Source organism: Dermacentor variabilis, chromosome 1, assembly GCF_050947875.1.
Source record: "Dermacentor variabilis isolate Ectoservices chromosome 1, ASM5094787v1, whole genome shotgun sequence".
NCBI lineage: Eukaryota > Metazoa > Arthropoda > Arachnida > Ixodida > Ixodidae > Dermacentor > Dermacentor variabilis.
In genome coordinates, this window is record NC_134568.1 from 50,977,686 (window position 1) to 51,005,180 (window position 27,495).

Here is a 27,495-nt window from a genome sequence, read left to right on the forward strand (position 1 = left end):
CTCTCTCTCTCTCTCTCTCTCTCTCTCTCTCTCTCTCTCTCTCTCTCTTTTTGATTGTGTACTCAGATTTAGGTGCACTATAAAGGACCCCAGGTGGTCCAAATTTCCGGAGTCCCCCACTATGGCGTACTTCATAATAAGAAAGTGGTTTTGGCATGTAAAACCCCATAACTTAACTCTTTTATTATTATTATATAAAGAAAAGAGTCTAGTAATTTCTAGTAACAGTGGTAGTGATGCACGCAGCAGTGAATACATGCCTTGAGTTACAAAAGCTCTAAACTGTCTTGTGTTTTCCGATGATTTGTATGTATTGGGAAAAAAAAGTCTTTTTACGGCTAGCAGCTTTTTCTTTCTTCGCTACTGCCTGTGGCACCAAGAACAATTCATATACGTTGCTGATAGTTGTTACAGCTGCATACAGAACGGCCTCGTGCATCACTACTTTGTTGTACTAGTATGCTAGATTTCAACACAGCTTTGTAAACAAGCAAGAGGTGGAAGTCTCTTGCATTGGCCTCTAGTGATGATTTATGTGACGCCATCTAATGGTGGGTTCTAGCACTAGTTCTGTGTGCTGTCACGCATTACGGGCACAAAATATGAACAACTGATTCAGAAATTATGATGCAAGCTTTTGTGTTCTTGTCCTAGGAGCCTGTGGAGTTTTCTGGACTGCTGAAAGTGAGATTTTCCTATAATTAGGGTCAACTGTAGCCGGTGTCAACAGGTTACGTATTGTTTACGGCTAGAGAAGCACTAATGATTTTCTTAAAATTATCTGACATTTGTTCAATGGATCTTGTATTGCACAGTGCTGTGGCAGTTATTTTATGCTAAACCTGAAAGCACTACAGCAGAGTCATATTTTGTTTTGCTCTTGTGCAAAATCAGACACATTACACTGTTCTTGGATCATGCAGGCTAGTTTTGGTGTCTTGTTCATGAAACAGCAAGCTGAAATGAAATGTAACCTTTTATTTCTTCTGGTTCTGCAGTACAAGTACACATTCCTTTTAGACTTCAAAAATGCAAGGAATGATTTTAGTTAGGGGTGTGTGAATACCATACAGTAGTTCCCAAATTGTATTGAGAAGAAAAAAATTATTGTAGTGCTGCATGTCAGGAAATTTTATGCAGCTGGTTCACATGCTCAGGAGTTTACTCCTCTCATCTGGCTTTGAAAATTTTGCCATTGAGAACTTCGGTACTTATATTCATTGAATGACCACATACTTCCTGGCTTTCTTGCAAAGCCTCGGAAGTTTTGTTCTTTATCCATCCAGAAAAAAACCAAACAGTCGTCATTTTTACAGCAAGAGGGTTCTGCTAGTCGCCTGTTCGGTAAGATCAATGCAGACAAAAATGCAGACGTTGAGTGTGGAAGGTGCTTCACATGACCTGATGTCACTGTGTCGGTTATTCGACAGTGGTCTGAGCATATCGAGGCATGCACTGATTGACTTTAACTCTGCCATGGGTTGTAGGCAGGGCCTAGATCTTCCAGCGCTGCCTGGCATGTCAGCTTTGTCATCTACTATTGTCATCTAATCACTCGAGTTTACAGATGTTCACATGAAGACCATTATAAACCTGAAAAAGGTTCTTTGCGGACTGCCTCGGTGCACACCATCTCTACCATCTCATCCTGGCATGTCAGCTTTATCATCTACTATTGCACACTGCTGCTTCGCACACTACGGATGAAATTACGAGTTTTGGGCCTAATACCAAGCACCGAAGGCCTAATACATGACTTAATGTCACCATTTTGCACTTAACACCCCTTGATCGTAGTCGCCACGGAGTGGGTTCATTTTCATATTTTGAGTCATCTCCTCAGGATTCCCCTTGAGAGTTCTGAACTCTGAAAGGCGACTGCCAGGCTGTACTTGGCGCGCATGCATACAACTGCTCACACGTCACACCTAATTGGAAGGTGGAATTGAGTCAAGTCTGCTTGCTCCATCGTTTGTGAGAATGTATGCTGCTGCTAGGCTGTTGTACTTTTTTGTTCCGCAAGCGTTTCCGTCATGGAGATCGACCCAAATCGCCATGGGTGTTTGCCTATCATCTAATCGCTGGCTGCTCAAGCTACGAGTGCAAATATGCACATACTGTTCATAACACGTGGCCATTGGGCAAAGCGGAAAATGGCGGGAGCCATGCTCACAGCTGAACGGGAGCGGCAGTAAAGCAGCTATAGCAATGGCTCCTTTTGGGTAGCAAAATAAGCTCTTGTCGATTCTTGTCTCCAGCTTTTCTCTCTCTTAAGTGTGCATTGCAATGATGTTTTGATTTGGAAGATGCATTGCATGCAAAAAAAAGAATTATTTGCAAACTTCGCACACGAGAAAGTAAAAAATCTAGTGCATCTATATGCAAACTCTTGATAGGCATACATCAAGGACAGCATCAACTGAGAATTGACCCTTCAAATGCTGGCAGTGATTTCCAAGTGCTGCTTTAGCTGGTGCTGGAGTCTTTACAGAGCTCACTCGAGTTTACAGATGTTCACATGAAGACCGTTATAAAGCTGAAAAAGGTTCTTTGTGGGCTGCCTCGGTGCACACCATCTCTACCAAGGTTCATGGTAATTAATTTCAAGCTTTGTAATTTTACCACACCCTGTTTAAAACTCAATAGTAGGTACAAAAGGTCTGCTCAGTTCTTCCTGCAAAGTTTTACCTTAGTACATCATCTCTCGTCGGCCTTTAGCGATCGCTTGGAAATTGCCCAGTCTCCTGCTCCACAAGTATGGGTGAAGTTTGTGACACCAACGGCAGGGCAGGTATTTCAATGGAAGGGCTCTTAATAGCGCACGCTATGGACGAAATCGATAAAACAGACTTTGGTACAGAATTAAATGTGGCTTGTGTGTCACGGTTTCGATAAAATCTTCGTCATGTAAACATGTGGATCTCATACAGGCTGTGTGTTAGTATCTTGCATTGGCTGCCCGATACGATCTCCCCACAGGCTTAGGTGCTAAGAAAGAATGTGTGCGTCCCCTCCATAGATGCTCCTGCTTCTGCCATTCTCATCCACTTCGTGTAATTTGTACCGGCTGGCGCATTGCACCGTCGAAAATTGGCACTGACCACAGGGGCGCTGAATATTAAAAAAACCGAATGGAAAAAAGAAATTGATTTGCAAAATCTAACTGTTCATCACACTAATGCTTGATGTGTACATTCGAGGATTCACACATCTTTTCTTTTAACATTTTCTGGGAGGCACAGATTCAAGACAGAAATGACAGCTGCCAAAGAAAGGTAATTGCGATTCATCGCTCTAACCTGCAAATTAAGCACCTGGAGGGGGATATTTGTAGCCTTATTGTGGCGTGTGTTCTCCATGAGCATTTCCACTGTATACCCTGTTTATAATCATCCTGCTATGAAATGCAATACTGTATGTTCATCAAGTGGCATGCACTTGATGAACGTCATCCTTGTACTGGTGAAGCTTCTCGCTGGCGTTCTTCATTACCATTTCGAAAATGATCATAGCCGGCGTGGGAGTTTGCACCCTGGTTTGCAGGCAATCGCATTTGGTGTCACAATGTGATTTGTCCATTGAAAGTCGCGTGAACGTATTTACCACAGATAGCAGTCCAATCGTTGTGACTGTACTATGCCCAATTTTGTGCTGCCTCATGCATTTGCTCAGGCAGAATACTGGACTAGCTTGAGTTTTTTTTACATATTGAAAATATGTAACATAGTCATGTCATGGCGGAAAGATGCCATTGTGGTGTCCAATTCACATAACGGGCACATTTGCAGCCGAAAAGATGGCAGAAATGGCAATCCCGGTAATGTTCTCATTTATTAAAATTCAGCAAGAACTTCACAAGGTGAATTAGATGCCTTGCCTAGTCTCTCTGTGGACGTTTGGGCTGGCATACAGGACAGAATGGCATCTCGAAAGTGTATGTTGAGCTGAGGAATTGACAAGCATCCCGTGGCATCAAACCTTTTTAGCTTTCAACATTTTGTCACAAAGGTAAGGTCAATGAGCTAGATCTCACCAGTAGCTGACAAATGCGTATACACTCTTAGACAGAGGCACACTCTTTGGGGTGTATATCTGCCACACAACAATAATCGCCATCTGCCTTGCTTGAGTTTCCTTTCTTGAAAACCTCGCGTCCGCTGCTTTCCTGTTAGGAATGTTATGTCATGCTGATAACGCGCATGCCGTTCATTACTGGGAAGTCCCGGGCTCGCAGCGTTAAAGAAAGGAAATGCGGGCAAGACAGATGACATTTATTGTTGTGTGGCATGGTACAACCCAAAGGGTGTAATTTTGTTTTAGAGTGTACTATCAACATAGGTCGTACTTGCAAGGGCTTCATCAATTTACTTGGCTTTCGAGTCTGTTAATTAGTTGCTTTCCCTTTGCTCTCAACTTTCTTTGAAAGCATTTAAGCTGTCATTTTTCTAGTGGCAGGCTCTCTCTCTGGCTGTGCAATTTCAGCTTCATCGCTTCGGACAAGTCCTCTGATTCTAAACCCTGTCAGAGATGGTCGCTGTCAGAGACCCCACTTAAATTTGCTGCAAGTGGGTGGCGTTTTGGCCACTGGCTTGAGAAGACTGAATAATCTATTTGTGGGCTGGCCCTTCGCCACCTCACATTCAGTGTGTCTAAATGCACCCAGATGTTCCACCTTGGAATCTAGGTGAACGAGTAATATAACCTCGGTGTGACTTAAAACTTAATGAGAATGAACCAGATTTTACTGTAATCAACGCGTAATATAACCTCGGTGTGACTTAAAATTTAACAAGAATGAACCAGATTTTACTGTAATAACTTGCCAAGTTCACTCTGAACTGGCTACGCAATTTCAGCTTCATCGCTTCAGACAAGTCCTCTGATTCTAAACCCTGTCAGAGATGGTCGCTGTCAGAGACCCCACTTAAATTTGCTGCAAGTGGGTGGCGTTTTGGCCACTGGCTTGAGAAGACTGAATAATCTATTTGTGGGCTGGCCCTTCGCCACCTCGCATTCAGTGTGTCTAAATGCACCCAGATGTTCCACCTTGGAATCTAGGTGAACGAGTAATATAACCTCGGTGTGACTTAAAACTTAATGAGAATGAACCAGATTTTACTGTAATCAACGAGTAATATAACCTCGGTGTGACTTAAAATTTAACAAGAATGAACCAGATTTTACTGTAATAACTTGCCAAGTTCGCTCTGAATATTGTAATCTGTATTGTTATCCAATATTCAAACCAAAGTATTGGTATTGAATTCGTATGCAAAATTTTTCTATATACAGTCGACTCTCGTTACAATGGACCCTGATAATCCAACAAAAAACGGCCATTTTATCCGAAGTCCGTAATATACGAAACGCCTCACTTCCAAAACTTTCGCCACAATGTCTGAAAACTTTATTGCAAAGAGTGAGTGACGAAAGTTCAAAGTAAGGAACAAACAAAAAAGTCGCAGTTTCACCCGAAAGGTGAAGCATCAATTGCGATAGCAAATTAAGCAAGCGTGGCATCAGCAGCGAGCGAATTGATGTTCGTGTGTTCTCTCGCTTCTACGCAAACTAAACATTGAAAGCACAGCACATACAAAGCTACCATCACTGGGTGCACTTTGTCCACATCGCAGATCACTTTCAAGATACGGCTCCCACGCGGCTGCGCCGTTGACAGAAGCCACCGGAATACCCCCCCCCCCCCCCCCCGCCCCGCCTCTTTCCTTCACTCCCCCCGTGCCTTGCACACGAAAGATGGCGCACTTCCACCTGGCTTTCCTCCCTTCCTCGTGCACAAGATATTGAGCCGCGATCGTCGGCTGACCCTCCTGAGTCAGTTGCCAGCCCGTGTGGACATGGCAAAAGTCCATTTTATACACTTGATTTTGACAAAAATTGCCGCTAATTTCGTCCACTGTAATAATAGTAATGTAATGTAATAATGTAATGTAATAAAATAGGTAGAACTATTTGGTCTCTTATATCCGAAAGTCTGTTGTACGCGGGTCCGTTGTAACGAGCGTAGACTTATTCGCAGACCGCTAGTTTCCCCCGCTCATGCGTTACCCGCCTCCTTTTCTCACTCTCAGGCAGTCTTGTGCAAATCGCATCAACGGTGTTCAAGTGTGCATTGCTCAGTTGAAGGTCAAAGAGCACGACCTTTTGCTGTCCGATTGCACTGCTTATCTTTTTCATCTGCTTCCATTGGGTGCCCACACCAGTGTTCAAATGCTGCATTCAAAAGGTCGCAGTTTCGCACGAAAGCTGAAGCATTGATAGTGATAGCAAAGTTATTAAACTACTACACGAAGTGTAAGGCTTGTAGTTTTATCGGTCATATAAATTTCAGTAAACATTTGTTCACTAAATAAATTAACAAGCATGGTGTCATGCGCATACAGGTTAACATGAACAGATGTCGCCCGATGACCGCGAACACTCGCCTTCACAGTGTTGGCGTGATAAGAGCGCCCGCAGCAATAGTTTTTTGCAGCTTCTCGCTTCAATGTGTCCCTGAAGCGCGAGTTTACACGACCTCCAACACTAGGCATGGGAAGATGGCACATGTGACTAGCCATCTCGAGCCTTTGCATTCGCCGCATATTACCTCCGTAATAGGGCGCGCGGGCCTCTCTATGCACGGCTCAGCAGACGCGCGCTCGCCTGTTCCCTCCTGGTCCTCACCCCTTTACACACGCAGGCACGCACGCACGCACGCATGCGGAAGGACGGCGCGTATCAAGCCACCATCCTTCTCTGCTCGCCCTTGCAACATTTCTCTAGTACCCATAGCAAACGGCGCGTGGGGCATGATAGGACCTTATCGCACTACTTTCCCTTCTCGGCATCTGCCTTTCCAGCAAAGCACACCCTTCTCCGTGAGCACGCTTTGCTCCGGTTTCCGTAGCCGAGCTGCACTACGCAACCACGCATAAATACTCCAGAATAAGCTCTCTCTCTCTCTCTCTCTCTCCACTCGTCTTTTGTGGCATAGCGGTCTGCACTTCACCTGTGATTGGGAAGTCCGTAGTTCGAATCGCCTGTTCCACGGTATTTTTCAATTATTATTGTGATAGTAATTATATTGACACTACAGGTGCATTTCTACCGTTATCATCACTGTCGCCGTGAGGTTCCGCATAAACTACAAGGGCGGTAAAATTGCTGCCACGTGCCACATACTGCATGTGTGAGTGAAAGCGTGCGAGGGTGAGCCAGCGATCGCCTGCGAGGCTTCTTGAGGAGGGGAGGAAGTGGGGGGGGCGTTCTCCGGGCAGCCGCTGTTCTTGAAAGCCATCTGTGACGGGTACAGAGTCCACGCTGTGTTTTCGCAGCTTAGTTGACGTTGATGCGAGTGACAGCTCAAAGGTTAATTCGCTCACTGCTGCTGCCGCGTTTCCTCACTGCAGTGTTTTGACAGCGAGTTTCCGCGGTTACCGAGTGAGATGTGTTTATGTTTGCTTGTGCACGCGTGACACCATGGTTGTTAATTTAATTAGTATGCTTATGTTTGCATGTTTATGCGACCAATAAAACTACTGTCCTTACTTCGTATAGTTGTCCACTAATTTGCCAACGCTGTCGATGTTTCGCCTTTTGGGTGAAAGTGTGACTTCTATTATGCATTATTACATCGTTTCCCTCGCTTACTTGTAGTAGTTGTTCTTTACCTATGCTTCGCCGCCAGGCCTTACACGGAGAGTTCCTGCCAAGGGCAGCGAAGTGCGGGGAGGAGGGCAAAGGGGCTTAGGTAGATTCCGCCTTAGCGGCCACAGACCGTTGCATTAATGACACTTTGTTACTGCGAATTTCTTGTATTGTAACCTATTCATTTGCACGTTATACTTAAGTTCTTTTTCATGGCTGGGCAGCACATACGCAGAGCGTGCCCATGTGGCACGTACTCCTCCTGTCACCGATGGCCGTGGCACTGGCAGGGCACCAAATACTCGCGGCGAAATGGCAAACGTTATGCCACATGCTCCACAGTGATACGGGCCAACCACTGACGACAAACAACTGCCACTTCGCCATTACAGGCTCTGTATCGGCCGTTATGTCCCGTTTGACCAGAAGTATAGGTGGCACATACAGGGGAGCAAAGCGCGCCATCCTCCGTCATACCGAAGCAAGCACACATTAGAAGCAAGAGTCCCCAGATCTTGCAAAAGTCTCCAGTACGCGTGCGCGTGATGCTTGGGCAGAAACAAAAAAGAAACTCTCGTCTTCATAGGCCCTTTCACTGTTTACAATCATAGTCCCTGGACAACTTCCCGTTTTGCTAGCAAGTAGGAGGAGTGCGTTGAAACAGATACACGCAGATTTTCAGTGCTTTTTCTCCTGTTCACAATCTCTACAAGTCAAGTTTGCCGTAAGTTATGCAAAAACTTAGAAATATTAGTCTTGAGGCATTATGTGCCTTTCTTTTATCTGGAAGCGTAAAATATTCATTTATTTATGTAATTTGGTATTTATGTTAAGTTAGTTGACAGTACACAACGCATTTTAATTCCATTCACTTGGTCACCATATTGACTGTTGCCTTGTGGTCGGTATGGTAAACTGCAATTGGTTGCACATCGATTTTAGACACATTCTTGCTAAATGTGAGATCAATGTATGATTTGTTACGTCTTGTTGTTAGCACATCCACTTCATTGTAACACTTTAAGCCGAAGGGTTCCACCATGAATGATGAGATCCACCATCCATTGGGTCTGTTGATGTCAACGTTGAAGTCCCCCACAATGGCGATAGATGTGTTGTCGAGAGACATCCAACCGAACACGTCACTCAGAAAGACTTCGAGCTCTCGCTCTTTGAGGCTGCGGGAGTCATGCATACCGCAACTCCCATTGAACTTGGACCCTTTCTGCACTATCACCAAGATCCATCTCGGGGCTTTCTTTTTTTTTTTTTAAAGATTCCAGTCATACACAGCTTCGCTCCAAAATTCTTTCCATATATTAAAACAACGTAAACACGTTTTTTTGTTCCAGTGTATAGCAGACCGAAAAAACATGTGATCGGAAGTTTACTGTGGCTGGAGGCTCGCTGCTGTTATCGAGCATGTGAAACCGTCTATCCGGACCACCACGGTGACGACAATGGCGAAAATTCGCCTGGAGTGTCCCTATTATTGCTATCGCAATGAAACACTTGCCTTCTAGGAAGTATAAGCAGCGGTCCACTGAAGCACAGTCAGCGAGTCAATGAAGGGGTGCCCGACACGCTGCAAGTATTGTCGTGCACTTAGCTCATTCAAAATAAGGCACCTTCACTGACTGGAGCACGTTGCTTCTGCTTAGTAAATACAGATAGGAAGCAGGAATGCACACCTAATAGCGGGCACACACTTAGATGGCTATCAGCACATCTCACTGGTATCAGGCACGAAACTGGCAAGTGCCCGCATTGTTTCTAAGGCAGTTCTCTGGAGTGAGATGTGGATCACCTCAGGGGCTGTGAGATGGAAGCAGCCCCTGTGGCACTGTACTCCATCTAACCAACTCCTTGCAATGCAGCCATGAAGCGGCAGGTCGTGCGAGACAAGAAGATGGGCTCCTCCATTGTTTGCCTCTGATCGCACGACGCCGACTGAACGGAGGCTTAGCGGCAGGATTAGTAGCACACAATGTATAAGCCCTCTTTCTCAGGAGCACGCAGAACCAGCTCTCGTTACTGATGGGCTCACACGAGTCCTAAGCTTGGCTTCACTGCATGGTGTCGGTGAGACGCAGTTAAGTGTCCATTTAGCAATATGCAAAGCTGATGCATCTTCTGCTGTCTTTTGAGCGTTTTTTCGCTCTTACACTCTTTCCCCCCTTCTGGTCCTGTAAACAAGATGTAGCAGGGCTATGCTGCATGTCTTGTCCGTGCCAGATAAAATGGCTTAGGCAAACGGGTACTAGGCACCAGGTGTTCCTCAGAGGGGCTTGGTGGTCTTGAGCGGCTGCTGGTGACCTGCATCGGTGTCCAGACCATATTGGCGGCTTAGTGTAGTCTGCAAATGTTGCCAACAAAATTTGTGAAACTAGGCCGCTGTGAAGCGACCAAATCCGTCTTATGTCTGGATGTAGCGTGAAGGGAAGCGCTAAACATTGAGTGTCAGCGGGAATGGGGCAACGTCAGGGAAAACACTTACCTCATGGCCATTCGGCCTAATAGCATCTCTACAGAACAGTCACCGCTGCTGCTCGCTTCCTTTAATTAGCCTGTCTTTCCTCTCCATTGTCGAGGTGATCAGTCAGCGCACGAACACATTATGATAAGCAAGAGTCAGGCAACACGTGTCAGCATCAGAAATGAAGGGTTCAGCATCTGTTACATGTCACGGAACAAATTGAAAGCAGTAACATGGAAGGGACTAAGGCGACACAGCTGCTGCCGTGTCTGGGGCCGGGACTCTGGATAGAGAGCGCAGGAGCTGTGGTCATTTTCAGCAGTAAACACCAGTGAGGAAGGAACGCTCCTGTATGAGGGAAGCAGAAGGTGGTAATGGCGGGCGCTAAACTTGAGCAGTAACAGCGACAATAATGTACTTTGCGACAGAGTAGAACCTCGATGTGATACGAATCTCGTGAGGTCACGCTAAATATTAGCATCGTACATAATTCTCATCAATGCGCGCAAACGAAATTCGTACATAAGCAATGGAAATCCATCCTTGGAAATTTATTTGCTGTTGAAACGGTCCCGCGCAATTTCTGACGAACAATTTGTCACCTTGAAAACAAACATGAATTTGGGGGGGAGAAAAAATAATTCTCATTACCTTTCGCAACGCCATTACCATGAAAATGTTAGTCTTTCGCTGCAATTCAGCTATACATGGTTCGCCCGATGTGCGCCGATCTTTGTCGCTGGCCTGGTATGTCGCGCAGCGAAAATTCATCCTTGGGGTTACTGCGCATACATGTAGGTTTTCCATCCATACAGAATAAATTAGTTTAAAAAGCGAGTTAGTGGCTGACTGCCGGTCAATCTGGTCCACGTGCGCGCCTAATTTCGTTGACCTGATAGTTACCGCAGCACCGAAAGTGAAGCATAGTGACAGTTAACGTGCTTGTGCAAGAAAGCTTTCTGCCTGCTCGCTAAGCTTGAGCGCGACATCTCTGAAACCGCAGCGAAGTGCTGGCCGTCCATAAGTAAATCTTGATTTCCCGCTTAGCTTGGTTGTGGAGTCATTACCTTTCAGCTTTCATCGTGACTGCTCAATTTCAGCCAAGCTGTTTTAGGCCAAGAGATTAGCTGCCTAGACGGCAAGCCAGCGACTGAATGTTGCAATGCCGTAACGAACCGGCAGAAATCTATTCGGTATTAGCTGCCAAGCGGTTCTCAAAAAAGAAAAAAAAAGAAAAGGTATCCCCTTGCCAGAGAAAGCGAGCGCGCAGGTGGCTGCTTTGTTCACAGCCTCACTATTTGCAACATAGAGAGTGCGCGGCTCGCATCCGCATGAGCGAGCGTGACGCCATGCGGCAACCAAAATTTTGTCGTATGATCGACCCGCTCAGAATTTTTTGAGAAGCTGAAAAATAGGTCTGTTGTGCTCTTCCGAACGGGTCCCCGATGCCACTGCATGCCTCAGAGATGGCCACGGCATACAGCATTTCGGCTGTCGCGTGTTGCCGCATTAATCGCTACTGCACCAGTCGTCATTGCTTGCACCAACTTCTGCTGCTCTTCGCCTACGAACTTGACCCAGAGTATGCCGCACGCTGCACGCATTTGTTAGTGTTGACTTATCAGCGTGGATGCTTCCGCACTTCAATGCGATGCGCAAGCGCTGGGTACATAGGCAAGGGCGAGAGAGCTCGAATATGGAGGAGTGGCACGCCGAATCGCAGGGCTGAGTAAGTTGGCTGTGCCTTGCAACGACGGCACCGATGAGCACTGTTACAGTCAAGTGACGCCAAGCGCCATCACAATTGAGGAGATCGGCTGACTCTGCAGGCCAGAACAATAGCTCTAAACGCATCTTAGCCTAGTCACCACGTTAATGCTACCTGCCGCGGTAACTTTGTGGCTATGGGCTTGCACTGCTGAGCTCAAGGTCGCGTGGTCGATCCCGGCCGCCGCGGCCACATTCCGATGGGGGCAGAGTGCAAAGGCACTTGTGTATCGCGCACCGGGTGCACTTTACACCCAATGGTCAAAATTAATTCGTAGTCCCCCATTATGACATGCCTCGTAATCATATCGTGGTTTTGGTACATAATATCTCAATTTAATTTTGTTTAAGTGTTACTACTGGCGCTTGTGGCTCATGGATTCGTAGAATCCACAATGGCGCTTGAGAGGTTTGTATCATCCTAAATTTCGAATGCACTCTGGCTGTAGAACTTATTCGTATTATCCGACATTCGTATCATCCGTGTCGCATCGCAGAGATTCTACGCTAAAAAATAAATATGTTCTGAAATTTTTATTGTTTGTTCATTTGTGAGATTGGTGTGGGTTTGAGGTGCTGAGCTTTAGCGTGAAGTACTTCACATTGAAGTGGCCAAGAGTGCCCAACTGTCACTTGTCCTTTTTCATATCATAATCTTTGTTCTTGAACTTGCTTTCAGCAGCTGTTAGATTTGTTTCTTTATACCTGGTTTCTTTTACACTCGTTTTTAAGTTATGAAGGAAAGTTTTGTGCGACTTGTAACCTCAACCAATAGTGGAGAGCATACTGTGTGTGCGTATCCAGCCACTCGCAGTGCATGTTATAACTGTGTCTTCTGCCATCAAAAACTTGTGCCATGCATTACTAGGGCCAGTGCAAAACTGAAATTCTGGCAAAGGTACAGTTATCTTGCCATGTGAACTTAAAATGCTGCACAAAATCAGTGGGAAAAAGTATATTTCGAGTTAGCAAAAATGCACCAAGTAGTCCATGAAAAAGTACTCTTGGTGTGAGATATAAAGCAACAACAAATCCCAAACTATGCAATGAATGAATGGACATGCTCAGGGCATCACTGGACATGCTTGGTTCATGTTGCCCAGGGGCATCTTCAATTAACATGAACCTATTTTCATGGTTGACACATACCATAGTTTCACATGCCTTACGTGGCACTATCCCAGTCACACTTCCTGGGTATGATATAGAAGTACATTGATTCTCAGCTAATAGAAACAAGATACAGTCAAGTCACAGCATTGTGCTGGCCAGATATTAGCAAGAAAACCCATGAACTGTTATGTAGTCGCCAGAAAATGCCAGTAAATCTTTTATGTGAATAAAATACTGATGAAAGAAACATAAGAATTAAGTCTTTGGATAATGAATGGGAAGGGTATGCTGAAGTTCTGAAAAAAGAAAACAAGAAACTCTTGACCCTAGTCATGTTAAATGACTAGGGGTAGCACTAGGAATGGTGCTGGTCATTGAAGCCTTGGTTTGATGCTCCAAATTGCACCTTTAAGGGGGGATGTAGCTTTGAAATAAACTTCCCTATTTCTTCATGGATTTTGATAAAAATTGGGACAAATGTTTAGATTGCCTCCCTGATGTTTCCATAAAAGTTTCAGAATGATACCTTGTGAATATTCTATTGAATTTTATAAAGCAGAATTTTTCTCCCTCAAACGTTTGGGATGGCCTGGGGAGCTTAAGAAACGCAATAGAAGGCTCGTTGAGTGTTGACTGCATAGCTAAATACAGTTTTGCTGTTTGTTTTTTTTTCAACAAATTTTTTAGTGTCATTTCTTATGCTACCTTCGCATCAAGCACACTTTCAGGGTAAACGAATAGCCATATCGTGTAACTTACAAAGAGTCAAGATAAGAAAGGGAGAATGTCACAACCTGCACTGTAGCCCAAGGAACGTGACAAAAAAAAAAAATTGAGTCAAAATATACTAAACGGTAACAAACAAATCAGCTCCAGAAACTGAGAAAGGCAAAAAAAAACAGTTATGAGAAAACGGCTCTCAACATTTCACCTTCTCTTCAGTTCTCTCAGAGGCACCAAATTTGTAGTCTTTGGGGAGTTTTGTGATGTGGGGCTTCTTGTACATGTGGTCTCTGGTCTGGTATGCCTTTGTCCCCCCCCCCTTTTTTTTTAAATGGAATTCTTTTCTGCTGCTCTACAAAGAGCATGGTGCCTGGGTTTCAAACGAAGTGAGGTGCAGAACTCTGTCGACATTAATATAGTTGCAGTGTTGTACCTGCAGAAAATTTGGTTATGGGAATTCATCGGGGATGTTTTCATTCTTTTCTTTTTCTTTTTTAACCTTGGTAGGGCATTAGGCAGTATAATAGCAAGAGCTTGATGGCGCAACCCACCGCCCCGTTCCAAAGGGGACGCTCATAACATCCATGGATCCATCCATCCGGAGATATTGTCGCTTGAAAAAAGCTGTTCTTTCTTGATTTCCGCGAACTTTTTCACACCCTTGGCTGATAAAACAAATTTTTTTAGAGCACTTCTACATGGTTTACAGCAATGATACTTTGGAATCGGATAGAAGAAGAGTTATAGAAACTCAAAATATGATTTTCAAGAAATTGATTTTTGACCCGTTTTTTGCAGTGTGAAAGTGTGCAGTGTGAAATTTAGTGTTGAAAAGACGTCTTAAGTGCACACATGTTATTATGAGTGTATATTTCTGTTTAAAAGTACTCCAAAAAGAAAGGGTATCCTTGAGCGTAGGAGATTTAGCAGTTCACAGGACCAACCACAGGCTCCTTCTAGTAACTTGTCGCTAACTTGGCAACTTGTGATCTAGTATTATATTGTGTGTAAAGCACAAACTTCTAAAAGAAGGACAGAAGTAAGAATGCATGAGGACAGTCTAGTGGGTTGGAGGATTTCAGTGATGCTTAGCAGCCTATTTCAGTATCATGATCCTTGATAAATATGGACAACCAAAATTATGGAAGGTTGCTGTTCCCAAACTTTTCCACTGTGTATGCGCTTCATTAATACAGAAACTGGCTGTTCACACAACGGGCAGGCTAAAGTGGCACATAGCCTATAGAGGCCTCTGCATTTTTGTGAATTTGACCAAAACCTCGACAATCCTATTTATAGGCTCTCTTAACTTTGTTGCCTTCGATCATGGCAATGAAAGTGTTTAATTATGGGCTTTTGTGCTTTGTATTGCCATAATGTCAGGCCCCTGCAGATTTCTGTTACTGTGGCAGATTGCATAGCACGGCTGCCAGGAACATGTCGCAAAAACTGAGGGATAAAATCTCTCCAAGGTTTACTATGACAGGCTCATTAAGCACTCACCTGCTGTTTTGGTGCAACTTGCCATTCACTAAATTTGGTCTTGAACGCACCTAATTTGCATTCATGTTACTGTGCCTTTTCTGTAGCATGGTATTTCATTGTCAAGTTTCCCTGTGTTAGGCGAGAGAAATCAATAAAGATTGTAATTGGTACTGCACTTGGGATGTAGAATGCCCAGAAGCAAGCCTATTGATTGTGCTGTCAGGAATTTTTGCATCCTCAGAAAGAATGGCAAACAAAGTACCGTAATGAAGAACAACGATCGACGTTGATTTGGCACTCACATGACCCACATGGCCAGAAATCAGGCCCGAGTGTTTCTTTTCACAGACCACTGGATTCATTTGGCTGGGCAATCTATTTTCTAAAAGGACCATGCATGAAAAAAAAAATGCAGCCTAGCAAACTCAGCATAACTTAGAACATGGCATGCATTACATACAAAATAATGTGGCTTAAGTGTGAAACACGTTATCTATCAAGTTATAAACTGTGATGTAACTCAGTGTCAGTACTTCATGTTGTTTTGCAGAGCTAAGTGTTAACTGGGATGTCAGTGCATTTAACCACAGTATTTGGGGACATGTTTCTCCTAACTGGCGCTAAGCACAAGATTTCTGCTAAATGGATGTGATTTCATTACTCCTTGGCTTCAATTGTGTAATTGGGGCATCTGCCCTGTATAAATATTTTCTCTATGACATAATTAAAGTGTAGAATAAATACAAAGATAATTAATGAAGCTAGCTAGCTAGCTAGCTGTGATTTTGTGCAAGAGTTTTCCATCTCTTCAAGTAGTCCAGATAATGTAGCAGAACATTGCCATCTGCCAGAGAAGGTTTTTAAGAAGTCTGTTTCCACTTTAAAAACTTATCACTTGGTATATGCTCAATGCAAAAAAAAAAAAATCATAAACTCTGGTGAAATGGAGCTGAAAAGCTGAACCACTCAATATTTTGTTTGTCATTGTGGATAATTATTTTTTCTTTTGATATGTCCCATGGTTCGCATTTCTGCCAAATTCTGGGTTCCTTATTGAGCTGTTTGCATTTTTTTAATGTACTGCTATGTTCATTTCGTCTCAAAAGAACAGACTGTTGGGCTAGTTGATACTGCACAACTTGACGTAGAGCGCTGTCTTCATCTCTCTCGTCCTGTGTGCCCTTTTGTGCTATACCTCAAGTTATCCATTTTGTCTATTTGTTGCAGGTGGCAGATCGCCAGCTGGAGCAATTGACCCTATGGTGATGCATTCCAGGATTCAGGTGAGGGTTGGTGGTGTGTATTGTTGATGTTTGTGTATAAAGAGCATATGGATGGTTGACGCTGTTAGGACAATTGGTTTTCTGCAAATTTGGCTTTTTAGATTGCATGAATAGTGAATGTCATCATAAACTGCTAGCATTCCTGCAGGTTCCTGGCAGCACCTTTTGAGAACACAAATTTATTTATTATGCCAGTTAACTGTTGTGTAAAATATTTGCCTGCATTGCACAGTCAAAATTTTTTTCAGAAGTAATATTTCCTATTATTTATCAAAGGTTTTGAAAAAGTGTGAAGTGTAAGAAAAAAATCTTAAGTGTTCCTTGTGTTTCTCATTACAAGTTTCCATTTATGATGCACAATAACATCAAATCAGGTTCACTAGAGGGGGGCGGAGGGGTGGCACCAATGAGAGTGTGCTGAGAAGTCAAGTCCCCATACTTGTTCTTTGAGGGTTTCCACTCATTGACTTATGCTAAATAGTGGCAGTCATTATGGAAAACTGGTTTCTGAATTGGATAGGAAATAAAGATGCAATTTTGGAAGGCAGTGGTGTTTTGCAGAGACCTTCACTTGATAGTTTACATCCATGTTACAATGTGCAAGCCCTACCTGCCACAGTGGCTCAATGGAAGCGGTGTTGTGCTGCTGAGCACAATGTCGTGGGCTCAATTGCAGACCACAGCAATGGTATTCTCTTGCCAAATGCAGAATTAATCCAGAGCCCTTGGCTCTCATATCTCTCATAGCTCCAGTGTTGCTTTGGAACATTAAATCCCATATAAATTAAAGCACAAGCCCTGTTTTCCTTACATTTTTTCACATCTACAGCCAAGTAACAGCATTGTGCTGCAGATAGTAATAGTAATACATAGTTATTTATGGAGTTATGGCATGTTTCTTTCTTAAAGCTTTCTTCAATGCATAAATTTCTTGTGGTAAACCATATCATAAGAAGCCAACAAGCACTGACACCAAGGACAACACAGGGGAAATTACTTGTGCTTAATAAATGAAATAAAGAAACAATAAATTATTGGAAATTAAAGTGGATGAAAAAACAACTTGCCGCAGGTGGGAACCGAACCCACAACCTTCGCATTTGGTTCCCACCTGCGGGTTCGGTTCCCACCTGCAGCAAGTTGTTTTTTCATCCACTTTAATTTCCAATAATTTATCGTTTCTTTATTTCATTTATTAAGCACAAGTAATTTCCCCTGTGTTGTCCTTGGTGTCAGTGCTTGTTGGCTTCTTATGATACGACTAATAAAAATCGGGCCCCTCGGTTAACCCCCTTTCTTCTCGTTGTGGTAAACCATGAAATTTGTGGAGAGGTTGGGTTTAAGACAGAGAAACTGTTGAAAGACACCGCCTTTTTGTTCATCATCATCATTTATTATACCCTTACAGGCCCCAAAGGGGCATTACATAAGGGGGACAAGACCAAGTCCTTTGCTTGCTACCATGCCTTTTGAAGTTACAGCTTGAGCACCTCCCTATGTTCTGTTTCACGCAGTCCCTGTGGTCGGGACCTGGCCCCTCACCGCTGGAGCGTCTGCTTGAACAGCAGAAGCAGTGGAGAGATGGTGCTGCGCAGTGAAAGCATTCTGTCCGCCCCCCCTTTCCATCTGTGGAGCAAAGCGCTTGTTGGGAATGAGGCTCTTGTCACCAGAATGCCCAAATGTTCAGTCGCCCAAGCAGTGTGGCAAGCAAGGCCACTGGCTGACAGCAGGCAATGGAGCATTGGCCCTGCCAGCAGAAGGAAACTCTTTGGCTTTCGGGAACTGAGCATCAAGGCGTGACTTGAGTCATCAGAGCACCCAGGCCTAGCTGGAGTTTGCAAGTTTTGATCACTGCATGCTTCTCAGTCAGTCCTGGACAAGGTGAAGTGCTCACGGAGGAGTGTCACTTCAAGTGATGAGCATCCTTCCTGGCCATCTGGAGTAGTCACTGTGGCTCAGGTCGGGTTTATGACATTTTATTTGCCTCCTTCCCCAAAGTTTGTACGCGTACAGCAGGGCCCATGGTTAGTTTCCGTGGGGGTCTTGTGCAAGACCGCGCATGTTTGCCTGCTCACAACAAGGATGAGAGAAAAGTTTGTTTTTCTTGTCTTTCTTGTTTGGCTTGGTACCTTTCCACATAAGTCTAAGTAGCACAGTCCTCAACACCATAACTGTGCACATCAAAGACAAGATTTACTTGGTTTATGCTTATCATTTTATGCCTTCCTTAAATTTCAAGTGCACTATGTGTCTTTCTTCCTTCTTTTTTTTTACCTTGCATCATTTGTGTGGTTCACTGTTTGTGGCTGCAGAAACAGGGTAAGCAGGAAAGAAAGGTTTAAGTTGAAGGTCCTTCACAGCTTAGCTCAGCTTTGCTCTGAGCGAGGCATAGCTGTGGTTCACAAAAACTGTTGCTTAGTTCTGCAGGCCAGTTCAACTATTGTAGCAGTACAAATCTCTCTAGTATCGGGTTTTAGCTATCTCACCTGAAACACTGGACAAAAGAGGGCAAAAGGTTTTCTTCAAACTTGCCTTTTGGTTTATTCTTAAAAGAACCATCTGTAAGTGCATTTTGCATTTTTTACTCGTACTTTCTTGTGCGTGCATGTGTGTTTGAACACTTGTAATGCAGCATAATCGAGACACCAGAAAGGATGACACTGTCTCTTTTTTTGTCATTGAGCACAGTGATACGGTTCAGTGCACAAGATGTAGGAAACATTGTATATGCCAAACAGTAAATTCTTTTTGTGCCATATCTCCATGCACTTGCTGCTTTTTAGACTCAAGGGTTGCCCTCCTTTCTTTTTTTTTTTTTTTTTAAGGATTGGGTCAAAGGGATTCTTGTCACGCATGCACGTACAGATATACTGCAATTTCTTTCGTACAAGCAGCATTGCTGTCTGCACAGCTTTGTCTGCAATGTCCTTGTTTTCTGGTCAGCAGGCTTCTGTATTGTGTCTGTTATTTGTCTCAGTTGTTTATAAGGGCATTGCAATGCCTATGTGAGTGGTATGCGTTACCTTCAGTGAGCTCAGAAAGTATAGAGTGAGTTGCAGATGGTGCACAAGCTCTACTTTTCAGTCCTTAAGGTTGTAAGGCAAATGGTACTTTGAATTTTTCGTATACATTGGTTATTTCAGATCAGATCAAGTATAGGGCAGCCGATTGACACCTTTGTTTAAAATTTATATTAGTCATTCATTGCTTAACAACTCAAGCAAATGATTTATTGCTTATTTTCATTTGGAGATTATAAAGTATGCTTAAGTACACTTTCGACCACTTGAGGCACATCTCGGACGCATTTCTTGGACAGAATGGCCCACGCCAACCCTTACAGGAACATCTGTTATGACCCACCCTAAGTAGAGTTTAGCGTCATATAATTGAGCATTGTTGTCATTGGCATACAGTGGAATACCTAAACAGAAAGTAAGACGATTCTAAGATGGGCTTTTGTTTAAGGTTTAGATTAACATTGTCGTTAATTATATATGCTTAGCACAGTTCTAGATGAATCTTTAGATTTTAGCATAGCATTGATGATAAATGAATGGGGTACTTGGGGTCCAGCAGAGTGGCATTTAGCTATAATGCGCCAACAACAGAGCATGTTTCCTTTTTGCGTATCAACAAAGCAAGTAAATTTAAAGTTCCAGCTGACTTTTTGTCAGAAGACCTGAGGCTGGAAAAGTTACAAAGAGGTATGTTTTGTATTCTTTCGAAGTGAAATGGCAGCTACAAAAGCCCATTTGGAATATTCCAGCAGTCCTTAGCTTGTGTCACAACATTTTTTAATATATCACAAAAATTTGTTTCCATTGTTCCCAGGAGGTCCCATTGCAGTCTTTGACTTCGGGGCCACCTTCTGTAATTAACATCCTCTGATCTTTCTAATCATCACAATAAAACCGATTATGATTCATTCATGATCAAACTTGGCCAGTACTACGGCACTGCACAAGAATATACCACTCCATTTAATCATAATATGGGGTTTCTTGTATTTCACTTTTTTTTTTTTGAGTGAGAGAGACAATGACCATTTAGACTAATAATTAGGCAGGGACATATAAAAATATGAACAAAATATCAGCCAGCTGCCCTTTGTTTCATCTTATCTGAAATAACCCACATGCTCCTCTCATGTGATCACCTAGTTGAGAGTGCGCTTTGTTTAAAACTTGAGAATGTAAGCACTATGTAACTTTTTTAGTCAACTAAATGAAATCCATGTTATTGTTCCTGCAGTGAACAATCATCTGTACATTTTTTTTTTTTCATAAACACTACTGCATTTTTTTTCTATATTGCGGAGCAATGTTTCTGTTAAACAGCATAACTGAAATGTTTTGAAGTTATGGTTCCTGCCTGATGTTGGGTTTCAAAGTACCCTTGAAACATCCAAATAAACATTTCCTTCACTATGGCTGAGAATTGTTTGTGGTCAGCAAGCTGCCTTGACTTCCATAGTTTGCTTTTCAAGCCCCAGTATGGTCTTTAATCCCGGGAGTTTCTCTTATCGAAAACTTCTGGGTTTTTCTTCAATCTTATATATGTATATATTGTTATGCAAAGGATGAGTCAGTAAGACGAGCAACTATTTACAGGTTATATTTACAAAAGCGGTTGCAGTGCTGACCGGTTACATTCACAGCGCGAGCCCAGTTCGTTCTTCCTCCTATTTTCTCGAGTGATGGCACCCACGCGCCTCGTTCAAACAATCAAATATCACACGTGTGTAGCATAATCCTCCGGCGGCAGAAGCGACGTCCCGGAGCGTCTAAATGTCATCACTGGGAGGGTGATACTGCTTCAGTCGTGCAACGTGCACGATATCACTGGACTGGGAAGCAGATGGGGCGTCAGGGGTGATCTCATAGGTGACGGGAGTCATGGCACGCCTGTGTAATGAGACAGCAGTTTTTCTGGCATGCCGACCTAACGCAACAGAGACCATAAAAGCACCAAAGAACCAGGTGGGAAGTGCACATCTCGGTGTCGCCGGTCGCACAAACGTTTTTGACTCTCTTGGGATTTCAGAAGGTGGTCATGGGCAATTTCCCTTGCGTGGGCACAGCGGGCGATGGCGTCAAGTGCATATTCACTGGTCGGTGCCGCGTGAACAGGGAGGGTTGTGTCGAGGGGCAGTGCTGGTTCTCGGTCGCACAGAAGGAAAAATTGGGGATAACCGGCGGTGTCATGGCGCGAGGAATTATAAGCAAATGTCACAAACGGTAGAGCGAGGTCCCAGTCAGTGTGGTCTGAAGAGACATATTTCGCTAGCATGCCTGTGAGAGTGCGATTGAGATGCTCCGTGAGGCCATTTGTTTGCAGATGGTATGACGTGAATAGTTTGTGCCTCGTGGCACAGGACTGCAGGATGTCCGCGATAACTTTCGATAGGAATGCCCAGCCACGGTCTGTGAGAAGTCGCGGAGCTCCATGTAATAAAATCATGTTGCGTAGAAGAAAATCAGCGACACCTGTTGCGCAGCTTGTAGGAAGCGCTCGGGTGGTGGTGTAGCGCGTGGCGTAATACGTGGCCACAGCGATCCACCTGTTCCCAGAGGTAGAAAGAGGAAAAGTGCCAAGTAAGTCCAAACCAACTCGAAGAAATGGTTCCGCGGAAATGTCGAGTGGTTGAAGGTACCCAGCAGGGAGCGTCGATGGTGTCTTGCGTCGCTGGCGTTTGTCACACGCAGCTACGTATCTTCGAACGGAGCGAAGAAGCCCTGGCCAAAAGAAGCGTCAGCGGATCTGGTCGTAGGTACGTGACACACCCAGGTGACCGGCAGTGGGGAGGTCATGAAGTTCGTAGAGAACAGCTGAGCGAAGATGTTTAGGGATCACAAGGAGTAACGCAGGGCCGTCGGGGTGAATGTTATGGCGGTAGAGTACGGCATCTTGAAGTGTAAACAGGCACATATCCAGGGGGGGGCCCGGGGGGGCCTGACCCCCCCCCCCCTAATTAAAAGGCATACCCCCGCCCACGCCACCACTCCTCACACACATTCCTAAAGCACCGCCAAATCAATGTTGAGACTTAACAGCTATTTGGCGGTCAACATGTTGCTGCCTTTTTCACTCCTTTTAGATGGCAGTAGTTATCGGCATCTCCTGGGGTGTGAAGGCCAGTTTTCTCAGATTCGGTGCCCGCGCGATTAACTCGAGATGCGTTCAGTTGTCACCATTTATTCAACTGTCATGCGCATTGCTGTTGCTTTGTTAGTTCAACCTTCTTTGTTTAGATTGATCCAGTGACCAAGAAAGGGATTCGGTTCGTAGTCGGCTGGTCTGTATGCACGAGAAACGAGTTGCGGCCGGACAAAACGCCAGTTGCGTTTAACTTGACCTTTTGCTTCATTATTTCCTTGAGTGACGGCTCGCTGCTACGGTGGCAGATCCTCGGAACCATATAACCACGATATGGGTTGGATAAAGTGCAAATTAAGATCATGCGAAACAGCGTCCATCATCAAGCCCTGCAATAACCCTTAAGAGGAAGCTTTAGCTTGGGCCCAACTCCAGCGCAACCTATTCATATACATGTAAAACGCAAAAATGCTTTTCTGAGATAACCCCTGGACCGATTTTAATGAAATTTGTTGCAATAGAGAGAGAAAGTTAAATTCTAGTGACTGATTGAAGCAGGATTTCGATTGATGCCCCGAATTTTGTGAAAAATATTTTCAAAAATTCAGAAGTTCAAAAAAAAGAATACAGGCACGAAGTTTATAAATTAATAGCTCTGCATGAAAAACAGATACCGCAGTTCTGTAAACGGCATCCATTAGATCCAAAGAGGACAAATTTGATATGTCAAATTTTATCTTATGTGAATTTGTTACGCTGTGTACAAGGGTTCTGCAAAAGCTGTATTTCTATATTACTGAGTTATTTTAGATTCATATGTAACATATCAATGTTGTCCCCTTTAGATGTATCAGATGCAATTCACAGAATTGTGATATTATTTTTTCTTGCTGGGTTAGAGAGTTGCAAACTGCATACAGCTCTTGCAGAATCCTTGTAAACAACGTAACAAATTCATGTAAGATGTAGAATGTCGTACCGAATTTGTCTGCTTTGAATTAAATAACGAATGCTGTTTAGAGAACCGCGATATCTGTTCTTGATGCAGAGCTATGAATTTGTAAACTTGGTGCTTCTATATTTTTCAAACTGTCGAATATTTGAACATCTTTTTCGCAAAATTCATGCCCTAAATTGAAATTCTGCTTCCTACAGTCAATAGAATTTAACTTTCTCTCTCAAGTGCAACAAATTTCATTAAATTCAGTCCAGGGGTTATCTCAGAAAAACGTTTTTGCTTTTTACATGTATTTGAATAGGCGGCGTTGGAGTTGGGCCCGAGCTAAAGCTTCCACTTAAACCCATAAACAATATGACTCAGCCGTTGCCTCGTCTGGCTTTTCCCTAATTGTACAGCACTTCTCGTGCAAAATTGGCAACTCGAAACAAGAGTCGCAAGGAGTTGAGAAATTAAGCAATCTACTAAGGGAGAGAGCCAAGGCAGCAGCCGAACAGGAAGAAAAAGCGAATATTAACAAATTCAACCGTAGTTTAAGAAAATATTTATGGATCAAGATCTTTTTATTTAGAGAGGAAGTAGAGAAAACACCGCCGAAAGTGGAGAACAATTTCGTGTTTTGAATGACGCTTTTGGAGTTCTCATTCGAGCCGCCTGACGTAGCCACTTCTCCTGCTTATGCGTAGGTGTTTTTCTAACCTTCCGCAGTGGGCGCAGTACGTCTAGAACCGCAGTGTCCTGCGCTCTACACGGTTGTACGGGACTGGCGGCCACGCATTGTTACCCAACTTCCCAAATAACAATACGAGTTGGTTGTGGCACTTAACTTGGTAGAGCAGTAAACGAGGGATCCAAAAGAACTGTGATTGTTGCGCAAACGTATATTCCTCTATAATTCTTCCAGAGCTAATTCAAAAAACGCTGCTATAGTCTGATACAAGTCAAGTCTTCAGTCAAGCCCCGCACACGCCCTCATAACCGCCAGCCACTGTTCCTCCGCGAGGCTGCAAATAATTCGTACTTCAAACTTTTCCTGTTACCCAAATCACACGGTAACCACAAAAATAAAATTATTAGCGCGTAACTTTATACGTTCTCCCTCGCCTATAATAGTGGAATGGCAAATACCTAATTCTTTATTGAACTGAAATAAAATACTTGCTTTGCTGCAACTATGCAGTATATTGTCAGGTTGTACTTCAGTTGGCAATCAAGTTTCATGTGTAAAACGGGCTCAGCAGTGAAAGGAACTGTACTGCAGACTTTCGAAGATTTAATTAATTATGGAGTTATACGTGTAGAAACCATGAGGCATGCCATAGTGGGAGACTCCAGAAGCTTGGACCACCTGGAGTTCTTTAATGCACACCTAAATCTAAGTACCCTTTTCTCATTTAGCCCCAATTGAATATGCGGCTGCCGTGGCAGTGATCGGGATTCGATTGCATGACCTTGTGCTTCGCAGCCAAACATCATAGCCACTAAGCAACCATGGCAGACAGACTCTTGAAGAGTGAAATGCTCAGATTCCATACACTTTGTCCATGTCTGTTGCCCACCTCGTTGCTTCCGTCGATGAAAAGACTCTTCAAGAACAGCAGACATTTCGGAGGTATCAAGTACAACTCAATTTTGAAAAGGCCGCATGACGACGATTGTGTTTGCTTCTGTGATTGGCTGGCGGAGTAACACAACCCCGCGTGGTTCATGTGCCTTGGTTGCCAACTACTGTTCTTTTTTTTTTTAAGTTGTATGCTTCCATGGAAATCTTTATTTTACACTTTCGCTTTTTTAATTGTTCTTGGCAGTGTTCTTGCTGCGCTTCTTTCCTGCGAGAGTCCATTTGATGTGGTTCCTTGTTTGCCTAGTAAAGGAAAGGTATATCTCACAGGCGTACCTGTGAGATGCACCTTATTTAATTGCTCTTTTGTGGGTTTACGCGTCTTTATGACGAATGGCAGGCATTATTAACATTTCTACTCGTAAAGGTACCTCCCCCCCCTCATTTGCATAGAAAAGTTACCTTGGGTTGCCCCCCCCCCCTTCCGAAAAAAAAATCCTGGGTACGTGCCTGAGTGTAAATAAGTGACTATTCCAGGCGGTCAATGATGATACGCAAGGATGAGTCACGGCGCTGCTCGTCGGCGACATGGAGCAGTGGAAAAACAGAACACAGGCATTGGTGTCACTATCAGACATAGAGGTCACATCTTCGACTGGGTAGTGAGAGAGGCACTCTGCATCCTGGTATTGACCGTCCCGACTTGTAAGTCACTGTGTAAGGATATTCTTGTAGCCGGAGGGCCCAACGACCGAGCCGGCCAGTAGGATCCTTGAGCCACGAAAGCCAACAGAGCGCTTGATGGTCTGTGATTATTGAGAAGGGCTTGCCATATAAGTATGGGCAGAAGTTTGAAACAGCCCAGAGCAATACATTCGCGCTCGGCAATCGAATAGTTGTGCTCTGAAGGTGTCAGGAGCCGGCTAGCGTAGGCTATAACGTGGTCCTGTCCGTGTTGGCATTGCGATAATTCGGCGCCGATCCCATAACCACTGGCATTGGTTCGGACCTCTGTAAGTGCGGTTGGGTCAAAGTGGGCCAAGACCGGTAGATTGGTGAGGATCGTGATAAGGCGTGAAAATGTGGCAACCTGAGGGGAACCCCACGTAAAAGGCACGTCTTTCTTCAGAATTTCACTGAGTGGTTGAGCGATTGCTGCGAAATCTTTCATGAACCATCGGAAATAAGAACAGAGCCCCACAAAACTCCGGACGTCTTTGACAGACTGAGGTATAGGAAAAGCCGTTACTGCTCAAACCTTCTTCAGGTCGGGTTGTACTCCAGAAATATCGACTAGATGGCCTAGCACTGTAATTTGTTGGCGCCCGAAGTGGCACTTCGATTAGTTTATTGGAGCCCAGCCTTGCGGAAGACGTCAAGGATAGCTGTAACGCTCTCAAGGTGTGTCTCAAATGTAGGCGAAAACACAAGGACGTCCTCGAGGTAACAAAGGGAAATTGACCATTTGAAACCTTGAAGCAGAGAGTCGATCATCCGTTTGAATGTGGCGGGGTAATTGCATAAGCCGAACAGCATAACCCTGAATTGGTAGAGGCCATCTGGAGTGACAAAAGCGGTCTTTTTCTTGGTCTTGCTCATCGACGGAAATATGCCAATAACCAGATCGAAGGTCGATGGACGAAAAGTATTTGGCACCGTGAAGACAATCAAGAGTGTCGTCGATTCGTGGTAAAGGGTAAACGTAAACGTAAAGGGTAAACATCCTTTTTAGTAATTCGGCTTAGGTTGCGGTAATCAATGCAGAAACTCCACATGCCATCTTTCTTTTTTACGAGCACAACCGGTGACACCCAAGGACTTGACGAGGGCTCAACAATGCCTCTGGCGAGCATCTTGTTTACTTCGTGCTGAATAACTTGCCATTCTGCCGTGGACATGCGATATGGCCGGCGGTGAATGGGAACAGCATCACCAGTGTTTAGCCGATGCTTAAAGGGACACTAAAGGTTACCAGAAACTCACGTTAAAGTAGTAGAGCAATGTTCTAGAACGTCTAAGGCGTCAATATAATCGTGAACAGAGCTTTAGTAACCGAGAAATTGAGGTAAATGCATGACACGATTTGAGACCCCCCAGCGACATTCCGGTACTAGCCCGATGACGAAAGGACTCCTCATAATTTGTGTTACTAATACTCAACTACTCGTATTAAAAATATCATTTCATTCGATTATAAGACGGAAAAAAATGTTATTTGTCTACGTCTATTCGATTCTAAGAAAAAATAACATTTTGACGTTACCCTTCAGTAATATGGATGTTTGAAAGGTTTCGTTTTCGCTCGACTCTGCGCGCTCGACTCTGCGCCGCGCACGCTTTGGAATTTCAGTAGTTTCGTTATCGCGTCGTGCTGTGAGGGTTC

The 27,495-nt window shown here is 44.0% G+C and overlaps 1 protein-coding gene and 1 long non-coding RNA gene across 5 annotated transcripts in view; one reads left to right on the forward strand and one right to left on the reverse strand.

Annotated features, from left to right (window-relative positions):
* Window positions 1-20,926, forward strand: part of LOC142577811 (nonsense-mediated mRNA decay factor SMG7-like) — a 118,832-nt gene extending 97,906 nt beyond the window's left edge. For all 4 annotated transcript variants that reach the window (XM_075687258.1, XM_075687276.1, XM_075687266.1 and 1 more), the window contains 2 exons: window positions 16,439-16,494; window positions 18,009-20,926. In XM_075687258.1, coding sequence (XP_075543373.1) covers window positions 16,439-16,494; window positions 18,009-18,092 — 140 coding nt within the window. In that variant the 3' untranslated portion in view covers window positions 18,093-20,926. The remainder of the gene's footprint in view (window positions 1-16,438; window positions 16,495-18,008) is intronic.
* LOC142577838 (uncharacterized) overlaps window positions 8,287-27,495 on the reverse strand; it is a 34,344-nt gene continuing 15,135 nt past the window's right edge. Inside the window, exon 3 of the long non-coding RNA XR_012827075.1 lies at window positions 8,287-9,963. This is a non-coding gene — a long non-coding RNA (uncharacterized LOC142577838). The remainder of the gene's footprint in view (window positions 9,964-27,495) is intronic.